At 35.8% G+C, this 17,529-nt stretch overlaps 1 protein-coding gene across 1 annotated transcript; it reads left to right on the forward strand.

The window, feature by feature from the left end:
• Positions 1-2,638: 2,638 nt before the first annotated feature.
• LOC124365059 (lymphokine-activated killer T-cell-originated protein kinase homolog) lies at positions 2,639-17,275 on the forward strand. Its single transcript, XM_046820976.1, has 4 exons — positions 2,639-2,863; positions 7,938-8,130; positions 13,540-13,800; positions 16,994-17,275. Exons 1-4 carry the CDS (start codon positions 2,654-2,656, stop codon positions 17,167-17,169), a joined length of 840 nt encoding a protein of 279 aa, XP_046676932.1. The 5' UTR covers positions 2,639-2,653; the 3' UTR covers positions 17,170-17,275.
• The last annotated feature ends 254 nt before the right edge of the window (positions 17,276-17,529 follow it).

Raw genomic sequence — 17,529 nt, forward strand, 5'->3', positions numbered from 1 at the left:
TTCCACAAACCGCCGAAAACAACAGCAGTGAGTAACCGCCTTTGTAAAATGGAGGAAAGAATTCTCCCCGTGGGTTTCAAAATAAACTTATTGCTGTAACTAATAAGTGAAATTATATGGTAAGTTAAATAAATTGTAATATTGAATTATTCCTTCCAATAAAAACAAACCGTTCTATACCAACAACCGTATAACGAGAGTAGCCCACTTATTAAAAAGTCTACCTGTGGATAGTGACAGAGTGACCTCCTTCTTGTTGACATTGCTTCCTTTTGGGAGGTATGTGACAAGAACCAATCGTCATAATGACGTGTAATTTTCCCAGTAAGTCCAATAAAGTTAGTTCTTTCTAACAATGTAGGTTTTTAAGTTCCTGGTGATAAAACTCTCCCAACAATTGTGGCTTGCGTATAATCAATACCAATATGAGTCCCGAAAAATCCTTGGTAACTCCATTTTTCATGATTTTTTTTTTAATTTTCAGGTGCGGTTTTTATGCCCAGTTGATAGCAAAAATACAATGACTCTATTATTTATCATTATTCATGTTTGCTGTTTTAACTTCTGTTTCTTCTTTTAGAAGAATTACGGAAATTGTAACCAAACGAACAAGTGTGGGTCTCTGACAGGTGTATTCCTGAAGGTATAACCACTAAAAATTACCCCATCCTCTTCTTGGACCAGCCTCTAAATACTTCGGGCTAGGTTTTTTGTTTGAGCCTTAGTCAAGCTCTCATCTGATTTTCTTTTTTCCTATAGTAGTTCACGATCTAGAGTGATCTTTTTAGCTCAAGGTTAGGATTTTCTCCACATATTTGGCCACCATATTCTAGTATTCCTATCCTCGGAGCATAGCTCAAATGATAGTCTGTTGTTGAAGATCTTCCTGAACTGCGTTATCAGCTCTCTTTTGCCCAGCGCCTGCATCTAAAGAAGGAATGTACCACGTCATCCTGAGGTGAATCTCTAAAATCACAAGCGGAGAACTCCTGTTTCCCCATCCAAAATAACTGTGGCCCAACAAGAAGTGAGTAAGGAAGAAGCCCACCTCTCTATGTTGTCTCTCCATTCACTCTGTGATGTTACCGATCAACTTTTTCTTCCAGCATCCACAGGATTCATCATCCCAGCATCCTGAAATGTTGGTCCATCTTGCTGAATTAAAAGCATTGTCTCCGTAGATCTGCGATCTCATCTGTCCACCAGTATACGGCTTATTTCCCTCGTGGCATCAACTTCTTGGGCATGGAAGCTTCACAGGCCCTCCGTAATAAAGCCATGGTTGCTTCCTCCAAGTCTTCGGCTGTGCCTGTCTCATCTAGTACCTAATTCTTACCTGTCTTGAGTACTTCTGAAAGCTTTTCTTTATTAATTTTTTCATGTTCCAATCAGCGGATGATGAGCTTACAGAAGGCCTCAAGAGATCATTGTTTCACCCGAACAGCAAGCAGATTGTGATATACTGGTGATCGCAGCAAACAACGGTTACACAGCGTCGCACTCAGCAGTACATCCAAGCAATCCTGAAACAACAATAGTCCACTAGATGAATGGCAGCGCCCTCACTAAGCTCAACTATTGCAAGCTGTTCCTTTTACGAGTTCGGTCTAGATAAGCTTACTCTGACTTCTTCTGCGCTTATGCTAACCTCCTTTTCAATTGCTGCCTTAACATCCTCGGCTTCAGTGCAACAATAAATGTCACCTGCTTCAGGAGCAGCTTGAGGCTCAAAATCTGTAGTTGAACTGAACCACACCCTTCAGCACATCACAAAACTGCGCTTTTCTTTTTGAATTTGTGCCTAGCTCAAAAAAGACATCTCCTGACCTTATTTTTTCTCACAGATTGCATCTCAGTTCCTGTATCTCAGGTTTAGTCTTTGCTCGGATCTCTCCACCTGAGCGATAGTCTTTCCTTCTAGAGGCTTGATCAGGAGGGTCTCTGGACCTTTGCCACCCTTCTTCCTTTCGGCTGTGGAATTGATGCCATTTCTGCTGCTGCTCCATCAGCAATCAAAGGTGATTTGGCCTTCTGCTGGCTCTTCTTGCTCTGGTGTAGCTCATACATTTGGTGATGCTGTACTAAGCTGTTCTGACCATTGAACACTCAGATAAACTATCAGGAGCAAATAATGCTGAAAATCATAGATAACAAGAAGCCCAGTATACAAATATAATCACAAATTGACATTTATATTGTAATTATTAAAATAACATATTTATTTGTGACTTGCATTGCCTAAAACCACATATATTTTTGTTCTGAAGGTCGAGCAAAAATATGTTAATAACGTTAAAGCTTTGATTGGCTACTCTGGCCGTTAACCTTCCAGATAACCCAGATTAAATTTTATTGTATAGAAATTTCTGTACATATACTGAGATTGTAGTATTAAATAGACTGAGGAACTCATTCTAATATTTTTATTGAGAACAAGACAAATATAACTAGACTATGTAATACATGTCTACAGTGAGATTGTAGTATTAAATAGACTGAGGAACTCATTCTAATATTTTTATTGAGAACAAGACAAATATAACTAGACTATGTAATACATGTCTACAGTGAGATTGTAGTATTAAATAGACTGAGGAACTCATTCTAATATTTTTATTGAGAACAAGATAAATATAACTAGAGTATGTAATACATGTCTACAGGTGTTAGCGTTTATCATCTGGACCGATCCCCACACAATCACACAGTCCGATCTCCATGGGCTCTAAAGAAAGTCAACCGTCAACACGAGGCATCACAATTCCAGGACAGGCTAGTGAGTGAGGCAAAGATACTGCAGGAGTTGAAACATCCCAATATTGTTGGCTTCAGAGGATTTTCCAAAACTGACGATGGCAGACAGGTACGCTCAATTTGGCCAATTTAAAATCTGAAATTAATTAGTTTTGCTTTCTCTATTAACAATTTAAGCTTTAAAAACGTCATTGACTAAAATTTCCTCACATTCCAAACTTGACCTCCACGTCATTGATGCGGTTTTCCATGAAATTTATTTTAGATTAGTTCAATGCATTAGTGTTTAATAATGGTAACTATGGCATTAATATTGAAATCCAGTATCTTTCAGTATCGTCCTTCACGATTATGAGTGATAAGAAGGCTTTATCTTTCTTCTGTAAACAAATATAGCACTGGTTATCATAAACATACGCAGCTTGGCACCTGTTGACTATGTTTTTAATGGGTCTCCTATCACACATGCCATCATTACTTGCACGCTCTCCCCACCGCTCTGGTCTGTCCGTTCAGTCTTCCTGTCCTTGTAGTCTTGTGACAGTCGATTTTAGACCCGTTATTTTTATGGTTTATTATTTTCATAAAATATCTGTGTGTTAATTATAATTTTTAGATAAATAAGTTTGGAGGCAATTCCAAGTTATTTCTTTATTTACAATGAACATTAGTACTTTTTCATTTACATTAAGTAGTGCTTTTGTGTACATTGAAAAAGATTATAGAAAAATCACTATTTAATAGTAATAAAAAATTATTATTACTAGGATTAAGAAAAAAATTGTATGTATCACAACATTGGTCGAGTAAGGGTGTAAGTACAAGTGTAACAAAACTTTCTTCACAAACTTTAGTATATTGTTTCATGGACTAAGAGGAGGTAAAAACTGAATGCAACCAATGGTCTATCTTTTTTTGTTTACTGTCTATGTTTGTTTTTTAATATTTATTTTTTATTTCAGAAACCAATAAATACAGGGTGTCCCATGAAGAAACGGAGAAACTGTCAGGACTTGTTCTTACGGTGAAAATAATGAAAAAAGTTCATATACACATAGGTCCAGAAACGCTTAGTTAGCGAGCTATACAGGGTGAAAGATTTCGCCCAGATTTCAGTGCCACCGTTAAAAGGGAGCCCTATTAAATTATTTTGGGCGTTACCCAGGACGTAAAATTTTAATGTATATTATGCAAATTGAACTTGAAAAATTGAATAAAATTGGTACTCAGAACCTCTAGCTGCAGTAATTTTTAAGATATCTGAAGAAATACGCAAAATTCGGTGTCCAAAAACAAGTTTCATTTAGGTTTCAAGTAGATTTAACTTTGTTAAATGTGTAACAAACACGTAAAATTCTTTAAACAAAACTTGTAAAGAATTAATTTCTTAAGATAATGATGTAAAATAAGCCAGTAAAAATTGTACGTAAACGTTAAGAAAATAAATTTTTAATTAAATAAAACAACGTACGTACGAAGAATAGACAAAATCGGTTACACTTTTTTTTCTTGCTGAACGTACATGTTTTTATAAACTTTTATTTTCACTTACTATTGCAAAAAAAATAAATGCTAACAAAATAACTAACCTTAGTTTATTAACTGTTAGAAATTCCCTCCTTCATAATGCACACAGCACTCTGTTTCGACGTAAAATATTTGTGGTGGCTCTGCGAATTATGTCTGGTTTGTTTCTTATACTGTCAAATGCGTTGCGAATTCTAACGAGTAATTCTTCCCTTGGTATCAACTTTACGTTTATGCACCATAGCTTTGATATGTCCCCATAAGAAGTAGTCAAGAGGCGATATAAGTCAGGCGATCGTGGTGGGCCAGTTGATTGGTCCACCACGCCCAATCCATTTCAAGAAATTAGCATTCAAATGATTTCTAGCTACTAAAGAAAAATGAGGAGTTGCACCATCGTGTTGGAAAATCATTTTAAAAATCTTTTTTGTAAAGGGATATCTTCCAAAAGAGCCGGTAAAATCATTTTTCAGAAATTGTTCTTACATATTTCCTGTAATGTTTCCTTCAAAACGAATGGTCCTAGAATTTTGTCATCAATAACGGCACACCAAACGTTAATGTGAAATCTGTGATGGAAAAAGGTTTCTACGGTACCATGTGGATTTTTCTTCGCTCCATAAATGACTATTTCTACAATTGAAGGACCCGTTTCTCGTGAAAGTTGCTTCATCAGTAAATAAAATTGAATTCACCCTATCAGCATTGTCTAGGAGCCAATGAGAAAAGTTTAACCGTAAAGGGTAATCTGTCGGCAGCAAATGTACTTTTTTTTGCAGGTGAAAAGGATGAAGTCTCTCTCTTTACGCAAGATGCGCCACACTTTGTTTCTCGATAAACCAGTGCGATACGCTATTCGCCTCGTACTAGTACCCGGGCTAAACGATGAATATGTTGAATCACTTGAAAGTTCATCGTTAACCGCGATGATGTGCCTGCCATTCAACCGAAAACGAAATTGTTGGAAATGATCCATTCGTTCTTAAAAACTGAAACACTGAAGAAAAGGTTTTCGCATTCGGAATCCGCCTTGCAGGAAATCTTTCCTGATATTCACGTCGAGCAGTTTCCGCATTTCCATTAGCATATCCGTAACAGAACATTATGTCGGCATATTCTTCATTAGAAAATTGAAACGGCATATTAACTTTTATACTGGTATCAATATTTACACTTAACTTTATCTGTATGACACTTTCAATATAAAATATTCAAAAAGAGTTCGTAATTGTGATTGTTGAACAGCTGTTAGTACTGCCAACCTATGAAAATAATATTTTTGTTTCAAAAGTTGTAGAATAACGTAAATTAATTCGCAATTATTGTTAAGTTTCAGATTTTATGACACTAAAGTTTTTTTTACTAGTATGTAATTCATTGGAGAAAATAGAAGAATATTTCTATAAATAAAATCTATACATGATTATTTTCAATAATTAACATGTTTTCTCCAAATATTAGGATGTACATTCGGTAAGAAAAAAAGTGTAACCCGATTTTATCTATTCTTCGTACGTTATTTATTTAATTAAAAATTGATTTCCTTAAAGTTTACGTATAATTTTTATTGGCTTATTTTTACATCATTATCTTAAGAAATTAATTCTTTACAAGTTTTGTTAAAGAATTTTACGTGTTTGTTACACATTTAACAAAGTTAATCTACTTGAAACTTAAATGAAACTTGTTTTTGGACACCAAATTTTGCGTATTTCTTCAGATATCTTAAAAATTACTGCAGCTAGAGGTCTGGTACCAATTTTATTCAATTTTTCAGTTCAATTTGCATAATATACATTAAATTTTACGTCCTGGGTAACGCCCAAAATAATTTAATAGGGCTCCCTTTTAATGGTGGCACTGAAATCTGGGCGAAATCTTTCACCTTGTATAGCTCGCTAACTAAGCGTTTCTGGACCTATGTGTATATGAACTTTTTTTCGTTATTTTCACCGTAAGAACAAGTCCTGACAGTTTCTCCGTTTCTTCATGGGACACCCTGTATATAGAACTAAAATTTGGTACAATTATTTTTCTTGGTGTCTAAAATTAAGATAAAAATAATATTGTATTACCTTATTACGTTTCAAGATGGCAGACAATTCAGGAACAGGTGTTCAGTAGTTTCTTCCTGTTTGTGACACATTGTACAGAGCGGATCCTCCTGAAGAATGCCAACTCTGTGAAGATGCCTCTTCAGGTGACCATGTCCCATAATTAGACTAGACACATGACCCGAGAATACACCGATCTACTTAAGGAGCAAAGTTGAGATGCCACCCTAGGGGAAGGCGACTGTATTACCATTCTGCTCATTTTCAGACCCGATGCAGCCTCCACCTTCTCTCATGTTCAGTGTGAACCCATTTCGACAGCCCCAAAGGATTCACACCTAGAGATACCACAGAATTTTTGAGGTCCTGTCGTGTTGGACACTGAGTTTAAGTCAGCCAGGGCATTAGCTCTTTCGTTCCCAGACATCCCCTCATGACTAAGAACCCAACAAAAACAGTCACATTGTTGATTCTGCCAAGGGAAGAAATGACTTGATAGCAATCCCAGACAAGTTTGGAGTTGAACAAACAAGAGTTCTAAGCCTTCAATACTGTCTGGCTATGTATGAAAATGCTAATCTTCTTACTCCTACGCTGCAGACAAAGATTCTCATAAGCACATTCCATAATGGCTGTGACTTCTGCTTGAAAGACTGTTGGATAAGGACCCATAGGACCACCAGCTCCCTTCATGGTGTCACTCCCACAATTCCGGCACCTGTGCCACTTTTTGTCTTAAAGCCATCCGTAAACCATTCGAGCTCTGCTGCTGGAAGAGGTTTCCCCAAGGTGACGTCTGACCTACTCTCCTTAAATAAATCAGTCTTCACGGGTTGTGTATCTAATTACGGGACAAGGTCACCTGAGGAAACATCTTCACAAGTAAACATTCTGCGGAAAGATTAGCTCTGTAGAATGCATGATGGGTAGGAGGAAACTTCTGAACACCTGCTCTTTGACTGTCCTATATAAGGATAATAGTAAGGGAGTGCTACCCCTTCTTTGGTAGTCTGGACAAAGGTGGTAATTTCCTCAGGAGGATGTGATCGGTTGATTTTTTTGTGAATTATAGAACTGCTTAAATCATAAAGTGGTCAGTCTCATGGTCTACTTCCGGAAAAGTCCCTTGAAGGTTAGATGCATGGTAATAGGCTGCCCCTTAGAAGAAGATAAGTTTGTATAGAGCACACATTTTGCTTTTACACATCTTCTGTAGTAGAGCTGACCATCGATTCCTTTCTCAAGAGATATTCCTCTATCAATTTCATAAAAAACTAGATTGTGGTAAAGTTCAATATAAATTGGCTCTTGTCTCCCAGACTAAAATATATCACACTCCCCTCTCATTGGAACACGACATGAAGTGCTACAAGTACAGTGTTCCATGGTAATTCATCTCTGGAAAATGTATTATAGTATTGAATTAGAAAGTGAATAAATTTTATGTCCTTTCGAACAAATGTTAATTCAATGCTGATATTATATATTGTCACCAAGTTTAAACTATTTTAAACTTATGGAAAAATTAATATAAATTTTGAATTATATTGTCAGTACAGGTCTGGTAAACTGACTGAACATAATCCATTTTTGTCATCATAGGTTTTGGCGATGGAGGTATGCAATGAATCGCTTGGCAATCTAATCGAGGAGTCTGCAGAAAATGGAGAAACTCGGTTTCAACCTGATAAAATTCTTACTGTAATTGCAGGAATAGCAAAAGGGTTACAATACCTACATGAAGAAAAGGAATTACTGCATGGAGACATCAAGTCCCATAATGTGCTAATAAAAGGTACGTCAAATTTAATCCTTGAAAAAGATTGCAAAACGATTATATTATAAATTTAAAAACCAGTTACTGAAATGAGATATTTTGAATTAAGATTAAGGCTGTAGATTGAAATGTGCTTGTGCTTATGTTTATGAATTGTGTGATTCAATTTGTTTGGTGTTGTTGTCTTTTGTATGACTTCCAGTTTATAATTACTTTTTAATTTAAATTACAGAACAATGTACTGTATAGGGTAATTAATGGAGTTTTTAATTCTTAGGTCAAATTCAACATACTTTACAGTCTGAACATGGATATTATTTCCAATATGGAGGCTTTAGATACAAATATATAACTCGCAAACAGTATAAATATGTACCTTCACTGAGGTTTGCATGTCAGATTTCAAGTTTATAGTTCACGTCATGCATGAGGTGTACTGCGACAGACAAACGTACAATCACACAGAAATGAAAGCTTAACATTTTCCCGGCAAAGAAAAGAAAGTGATACTAGTAAGTGGTAGGCTTCCATGATGCTAAGCCAAATCCCACTTATGGTCATGCACAATAAATTTTCATGTAAAGTTTCAAGCCTGTAATGACATTTTTCTTGAGGTATAGGCAAACAAACAATCAGAAAAACAGACAATACAGATTCATGAATGAAAGATGATGTGTGTGTGTGTGTGTGTTTTGTGTCACACTCTGAATGAAAGGCTTTGATGACACTGCCAAACCCCATAGAGGAACAGGAATCATCATCGAATTATCTCAATAGTGCCCATGTAGAAATCCAGTTTCATGCAAAATATCAAGTCAATATTTAAATTTGTTCTTGAGATATCCTAGTGAGTTATAGTGTAGTAAAGGAACAATCTTTAGAATTATAAATTTGGACAACAATCTGTACATAATAAAGTTGTCTATTTATTGTTATATACAAACAATCCCAAGAAAATATAAGCATTTTACTTTAAACCTAATGATAATAATGTCTGTTGGTGTGATGAAGAGTTTCATGCAATTCTTAGATCTGTAAAGTCAAATTTCGGTACAAAAAAGTTTTGCCAAAACCAGATTATTATGTCCTCTTAGTAGAGGACGGTGAGGAAAAAAAATTAGCCCAAACTCAGGGGGAGTTGTTACAGCTAAACGTTGTATTATAAGATTTTCAAGTTTTTGCCTTGGTTGTGTAATTTACTGTGATAGTTTTCGCTACATGTAATACTGAACGGTTATTAAATGTTGAGTTTCGGCATCCTGTTTTTGTAGGTAAGTTTGTGCGGTTTTTTTAGTTTTTGTTGTTTTGATGTCATGATTAAAACATTGGAGGAAAGATTATATTATAACATACATTGTTATCAAGGCACCTAACAAGTAGTGTAGCTATGTTTCAACAAAAAGTTTAATTAGACACTACATTTTATTAATAAGAATCAAAGTACAAAGTACTAAGAATGAAAGGCAACTCATTCAAAATGAAAATGAAGCATAAAGTAGACCCCACATCCCTAGAATCACTAATAGACTAGGGTATGTGTTGTAATGCTTGTGTTTCTCAGTTCTACTAGCCTCGTATAAATCACAATGAAAAAGTTTATAAAAGGAGCGATCTAAGATTTGCTTTTTTCCCGCATGGACAGTTATATACTTATTATATTTGGTAGAATGAAATAACAATCCAGCTTAAAAGTTTTACTGAGTGCTGAAAATGTTTACCTTACAAGTATATTGTACAGTGTGTGAGGTTTTCATTATTTGTTTAGCAGAGATGAAAACAGCAAACAACACTTAAAAAAGGGTTAATCGATTACAAAATGGCAGATGTTCAAAGTTGTCACTGAATAAGTAATGTTACTTACCAAATATTTTTAGAGTAAATGTTTTGTTTACCTCCAGTTATTTGACAGTTGGAAATCTTTCAACTACATTTAAACTATTTACAGAATTTTGTAGGGCAACTGGAGGAATCATTTGAAATTCTTGCAGTATTCTTTGCTCAGTTCATTTAAATTTTGAGACTGTGTTTTGTATACATTGTTCTTAAAGTAACCTCATGCAAAATAGTCTAATGAAGACAAATCTGGTGAATGTGGTTGTCACTCTACAGTCCCCTGCCGACCGATCCACAGTTGTAGAAAAACTGTGTTTAAACATTCTCTTACTCGGATGCCATAGTAAGGTGGTGCTTCATCCTGTTGTAACCAGATGTTCTGTACATTTTTTCCAAACATTTTATGAAGTACGGGCACAATATAATTTCAGAGCATATGTAGGCATGGATGCTGCATTTAAATTGGCTTCTATAAATACAGTACCTACCAACTGGGTACCTGTCATGCCAAGCCATCCTTATGTGGGTGTTGTGCCTCAAGCATGCAGTGATGATTTTCACTACTCCAGTAACAACAATATTGTGCCTGTTTATGTTTCCATGTAACATAATAATAATAATAATAATAAACTTATTTCTCTCTAAAACACAAATAATAATTTCATACGCAAACAAACTACATATTTCATACTTAACCTTATTTCCGATTAAGCACTTAATTTAATCAAACTGTCGAGAATATGGAAAAAGATGAAGAAAAATAACAATAAATATTTATATATAAAAAAACCAAGGACCAACTATCTATAAAAAACCTGAAAAACAAGAAGGCAAGGTTATCTGCGCATTTGTCATATAGAGGCTACCAATTCATCTTCATCTTTTAGTTTTTGTAGATAACCAATTTAAAAAGGTTGCGACAAATTTGTACACTGAATTTGGAACGACTGGGCCCTAATTAATTAAATGAGGTCGTGAAACGTTGATTGGAAGGTAGGCCCCACGATATTAACACCAAAACACCGTGCCGGTTCGTCGAGGGAGCGGGCAGCCAGCTTTGATTTTAGAACTCCGACCACTAAAACTCTAAGACGTCCTCGCCCTACGGAAGCCTGAAGAGAAGAGAGCAAGAAACCTAATTCCAGATATCTAGAAACCTGAAACCTAGAACCAATCAAAACAGGCAGAATTCCACAGAAACATCTAGAAAGAGAGGTAAACCATCTGGAAAAAACAGACGACTCGACCAGCTGTAGGAAACAGCTGCCGGCCCGTCCAACGGCCAACAAAACAAAGTGGCAAACACCACAAGGTTTGCCTTAAAAACTTTAAATAATTTATTGATTTGATCTCTATTGGAAGCAAGTTAAAGAATCTATAAGTATACAAAACATTTTTTTAAATAAAGTACAATTTGGTTTAGGCACTCTTATATGAGTACCAGCAATTTACCTGGTAGAATAATTATTTTATATTGTGGTCTCCCATTGATCATCATTTGAATCCTTTCTAAAAGTCTCAGCTCGTTCTTTCGACTCCAATCACGATTGTGTGTAGTATTTACATTTTCACTCTTTTACTGCTTAAAGATGAAGTCTCAAACGTGCATCCACACAGTTGGAGTTCGTAGTCAGGTTCTCCCCCCTGCTTCTCCGGAAATTGACTCACACATTTTAGGTTATAAAACTGCATTACATTTGATGCAACTCACGACACCTTCCTTACTCACAATCACATCCACTTACCACTTATGAAATTCGGACATATTCGAAACAGCTATTTAAATAAAGGAATAGATAACAGAAAATAAAAAATTAACGTAATTTAGAATATGGTTGAAACGGTTGGTTACTAACACGATAAATCATGTCTTATATGACATGAATGCACAGGATGCTTCATGATACACACACAACATGCACTAACTCCGATAAGCAGTGTGCTCACATCGATTGCTCAAGAAGAACTGAAGAATATCTTTGGCAAAGTGTAAAAAATTTCATGTTAGCTAAGTTTGCTTTAAATAAGGCCTCATTCTTCTGTAGAGTTGCACCCATTGGCTTTAGGTTTGTTTTGAACATTTGATATTGTAGGGTTTTAACTGTTTTTGGCCAGTTTTAGAATTGGGTATTGTGTAGGGGTAGATGTGAACCTCACTAAAAGTGTATATACACATAAGAGTGAGACTCCTATTTACCTATTGGGTAACATATATATTTAAATCTTTCAATCCTACCTTGAGAACAGAGTACAATATGTACAAGACAGTAATGAATCCTCATGTCTCTTGCCTGTCACGTGCGGTGTTCCGCAGGGATCTGTTTTGGGTCCTTTATTATTTATTATTATGGTTAACGACCTCAGTAGTAATATTCCTGCGGAGATTATTCTCTATGCAGATGACACTACTGTCTTAAATAGGCATGATAGTGAAAGTCTGGCATTAGAAAATGCTAAATATAATCAAACCCTCATTGAGAATTGGTTGGCTGCTAACGAACTAGTGTTAAACAAGGAAAAAACCAAAACTGTACTTTTTTCTCTTAAAGAAAAAAATATGAACTTAGATAGTCCAATGTTCTTGGGATTAACTTTAGACCCAACCCTTAATTGGCACCAACACATATCTGTCCTCAAAAGTAGGCTTAGTAAAAGCATTTACGCTTTAAAAAGGTTAAGTGGTGAGTTGGAAAGGGAAGGCCTAAGGCAGGCCTATTTTGGTTTATTTCATGCCCATATGTCTTATGGTTTAATAGTATGGGGTGGTGCTCCCAAGTCAGAAGATATATTTGTTGCACAAAAAAAAGCTATAAGAGTAATTACTGGTTCCCATAGATTAGCCCATTGTAAACAATTATTTATTGAATTAAGAATATTGACTTTACATTCCCTATACATATTTCAGTGTCTCATGTACTTGAGAGCTAATTTAGACAAGGTACATACAAGAAGCTCCATTCATTCCCACAATACTAGATCTGCAAATTTAATTAATTTACCACAAAATAGGCTATTAAAAAGTGAAAGAAATCCCATAGTCATATCAAGCCGATTAATGAATAAGTTACCCGACCCAGTCAAGAATTTAGAAAATGATAAATTTAAAATCTGTATCATAAATTTTTTTATTAAAAAATCCGTTTTATAAAGTGGAAGAATTTCTTTCTGAGAGTTGGTCCGAATTGGATTTTAGCCTGACCTGACGCTTTCAAAGAATCTTTTGTCACTTTGTGCTAAACAAATATATGTTTAAGTAAAATAATATCTATTTATTGTAATGTCCAATGTGTTGTTTATTATAATGTTTAAGTTAGGCCTGTTGTAATTTATAAAATGCTATTTTGATTAAAATATTTACTAGTATTGTAATACTATATTGCTGTTATTTATATTATAGGGCCTACTGTAGTCTTAAAATAGTCCATTGGCTTAGGTTATATTTATGTAAACAATGGCTTGTGTGTAGAAATATTAATCTCATAGTTACATGACTTGCCTATGTATTCTATGGAATATCTTGTGGTGAATAAAGATTCTATTCTATTCTATTCTATTCTAAATTAACACTATTAGTTTCTGGGTCATTATTTTCAGGTAACTTTGAGGAGATAAAATTGTGTGACTTTGGAGTGAGTCTGCCATTACGTACGGCCAGTGTGGAGGACTACGTTGGAACTGGTGCTTGGTCGGCCCCGGAGACACTGGATGAGGGACCGCTCACTGACCGGGCTGATATATTTTCTCTGGGTCTCGTGATCTGGGAGATGCTCACCTTGCGCACTCCCAATGTAGATGTGAGCGAGTCTGTGTCTTTCTCTGACTCCTTTGACTCCATCAACATTGGTCAGCATTATGGTAGGTTCAGTCACAAATCTAGTAAAGTTGAATTAATTCAGTATTTTCATCATATTGTTGTGTTTCTATTTTAAACTACAGATAGTATGACATGGTGCTAACCAAAAAATGTGGACCAAAGATATGGGACAATACTGTGTAAACTCAAAATATGAAATCATTTTACACGAACATCAAAGATTTCCTGTTCACACTATCACACTATGTTGGAACATTGTGCATCCAATTAAATTCTTGAAATATTTCAGCCTCGCTAAAGAGAGTAAAGAGAGCAAGCCGTATAAATAAGTTAGCATTGCAACAATTAACTTAACGTTAGTCTATATAATTTTATTTTTATTTACCTGGATTAATTTTCTCAGGGCTGGTACACTGCCTAGATCTTTGTTGTTTAAATTTAATAACACATATTGTTAAATACAAAGGAATGCTTAATTCATTAACTTCAAATATACTGTTGAGCAAACAAATAAATTATGATGATAATGAACAAATATGGAAACTGAGAGGAATTATTAATAAGTTCATGTAGTAGTATCGATCTAAATTTCATATTTATGTGGATAGAAGAAGCAATACGCCAATATATCCCTTACCTAGGCTTGGACAAAAGAAGCAGTACACCAAACAAATGTCCAGGCTCGGTAGAAAAAAGGAGGGAGGAAGGGAGCGCTCCGTGGTTTGGGTCAAATAAAGAATGCAGTGATTGAACAGTACTGTAATGCAGATATCAAAAACAAAGTTACTGTCTAACTTGAACTAAAGTATCTTAAATTTAAACAGGGAGCAAAACAGAATTAAGTAACTACCAATTCATATCACTACTTCCAACAGCCACTAAACTTTGTGAAAAAATAGTGATCATTAGACTTTTAAAACACTGTACAATTTACAATTTGATAACTAGCTCTCAACACATCTTCATCAGAGGAAAGTCAACTACCACAGCAATTTTCTTAGATTTTAGTAAAGCTTTTTACTGCTTGGGACACAATCTCATACTAAATGCACTGGGTGTAACAGAAACAGCCCTGAAATGGACAGAAATTTACCTCGAAGATGGAAGTCAAGTAGTCAAACTTGTAGTCTACTGTAAAAGTAACCACCAAAAAGTTTCAATCTCAACCGCAGTCAACCCAAAGAGGGGTGCCACAGGGATTTATGCTTGGTGCAGTGCTGTTCATTCTCTTTACTAATGATCTCTCAGAATACAGAAGTAAATACACTAAAACTTTGATGTAAGCTGATGACACAACTCTAATCCTTAACACCGTTCATCCTAAAATCTTTGCCTGAATTGCTGTTAACATGGCATATCAGTATTGTAATGGAAACGATTAAATGGTACACCCCTCTAAAAACATGTCTTGTTATGTAAGAAGAACAGGGTAAATCAATTACATACCACAAGGCAACTTGGTTGATCAAACCAAATTCCTTGGAGTCATAATTAAATCTAGTTTATTGGACTGCTCATGTTGATCAGATATGTAGTAGACCTAACACAAGCCAGATTAAAGGAATTGGAGACCTGATTACTGCATGTACTGCATTTTTTGAACTGTTTTGAAACTCACACAAAACATTGGCTGTATGGGGAGGAACTTCAAAAGCCAACATGAACAGAATTGCAATCCTTCAAAACGGTTATTAGAATCCTCCATCACCTGGAAAGCTGCAGAGGGCCTTCTCAACCCTACGTATCTTGACTGTGACAGCTCTCTACATCCAAGAACTTGTGTTGTATGTGTACAAAGAAAACCTCGAAGACTTACACTACTGCATACACGCAACCCAACAATTTACCCACTTCCCCCCCATTCATCACTTAACACATTATGACAAAAACCAACCTACATGGAAAGAAAGCTGAGCAACTACCTGCCAACAGAAATACAGGTGAAGGAAGAGGACCAAATCAAGACTGCATTCCAAAGATTGCTTTCACAACGTGCCTATCTACAGATTTAAGGAGTTGGTGACTCTGTTGCCTTAATACTGGCTGATCTAACAAAGCCTTTTGACTGCGTCTCGTATGAACTCCTCTTAAACAACCTGGCAGATATGGTATCAGTGGCAGGGTACATCTTATGCTAAAGTCCTAACTCCAGAATAGACTGCAGGTTCTCAGAAGGAGGAGCTTCATCTACCAATGAAGCATACTGTTGCACAAGAGACAATATTAGGACTTTACTTTGTCATCCTAATAACGGACCTGGGTCTGAGAGATCTACTGTTTGTGGACAACTACATTTTTTTGCAGGGTTAAAACATCAGAAGAATCCATCAGCCTTGCAAATGTTGTCTTTGAGGAGCCAGTGGATTGGTTCTCTACAAACAGGCTTTTCTTTAATAAAGAAAAAGCCTATGTATCATATGCAGCCTGAAACAAACTGCAAATAACAAAGTTAACATTAAGATGCTTAAGGCTTTATTCATGATCCAAAGCTGACTTAAGAGGCCACATCAACAATGTTTGCTACAAACTGATGAGAATAACCTTCCTCTTCAGAAGACTAAGAAATATGCTATTTGAAGCAAATTTGGTCACCATGCCTTGTTTCATAATTACAGAGTGTTTCTCTGGGATCATGCAGCATACTGTGAGACTGTGTTTCTCGTTTAGAGTCAGTACATTCTTCAGATCCTGTTTTATATCAGATAGAAATTAGATTCTTTCCAATCTAGAGCTGACACACACTTACAATCTCCGTAGTTTAAATAACAGGGACTTGCCTTAATCTTAGCTCTGTAAGACGAGAGACTGCTTCCCAATGCTGGCACTCAGGATGTTTAACAAACTTCCTGAGGCTGTTCAATCCTCAGAAAAGAGCGTTTGGAGCAAAAATGAAATTATGGTTGCTCCCCAAATGAATGATAAATATTTTAGCTGTTTAGACAGAGAAAGGGACTCGACTCTTCTATAGTACTGCCAACGTGCTAAAAGTTTTATTTGAAAGAGTATTTATTAAATATAAATCTAATGACATAATCTATCCAGCATGCATGGTTAACGATGCAGTATTTAAGTATTCAAGTTCTACAAATAAGTCTTAAACCAAAAAACACATTATACACTTTAGTGTCATGGGCTCAAAACTATTGTATAAGTTTTTCATTTATTAATTTTAGTCACCTTTTGATGCTATCTCTTTTTTTTATGTATATGAATAAAGAAACTTCTTATGTGCAGGAGAGACCCCAGAGCTCCCCGGAGACTTAACCTCAGATTACAACTTGGTGGTGGATATATACCAGTGGTGTACACAACAACTATACACACGGCGGCCTACAGCCAGAGATATACTGGACAAGCTGAGAGAGGCTGGCATCCCCCTCAATATGAGCCCCCCACAAGTCACTCTGTAACTCATTTTCAGTTCAATTGTGTTCTTGCTTCAACTGTCGTTTTTGTGATATTCTCATATTTTATAATGTTGTTTCTACTATTTTTATTAAAACCTACTTAATTGTGCTTTTGATTTTTTTCAAACCTTGATTTTCTGCCATATAAGCTAACCTGTTGAGGAGTAGCTGAAAGTTGTTCCAAAAGAGTACAGACGGTTATAGCCGTTTGATCCCAAAAGAGTATTGACGGTTATGACCGTCCATGACGGGGTTGCTAAAACAATCAATATTGCAACTGTTTATGCACTCTAGTGGCGTTCTTACATACTATTTCGACTGTGGAACGTTCAAAGTAATTATTGCTGTACGGTGCTGGCTCCT

Source organism: Homalodisca vitripennis, chromosome 6 (assembly GCF_021130785.1).
Source record: "Homalodisca vitripennis isolate AUS2020 chromosome 6, UT_GWSS_2.1, whole genome shotgun sequence".
In the NCBI taxonomy this organism is placed as follows: domain Eukaryota; kingdom Metazoa; phylum Arthropoda; class Insecta; order Hemiptera; family Cicadellidae; genus Homalodisca; species Homalodisca vitripennis.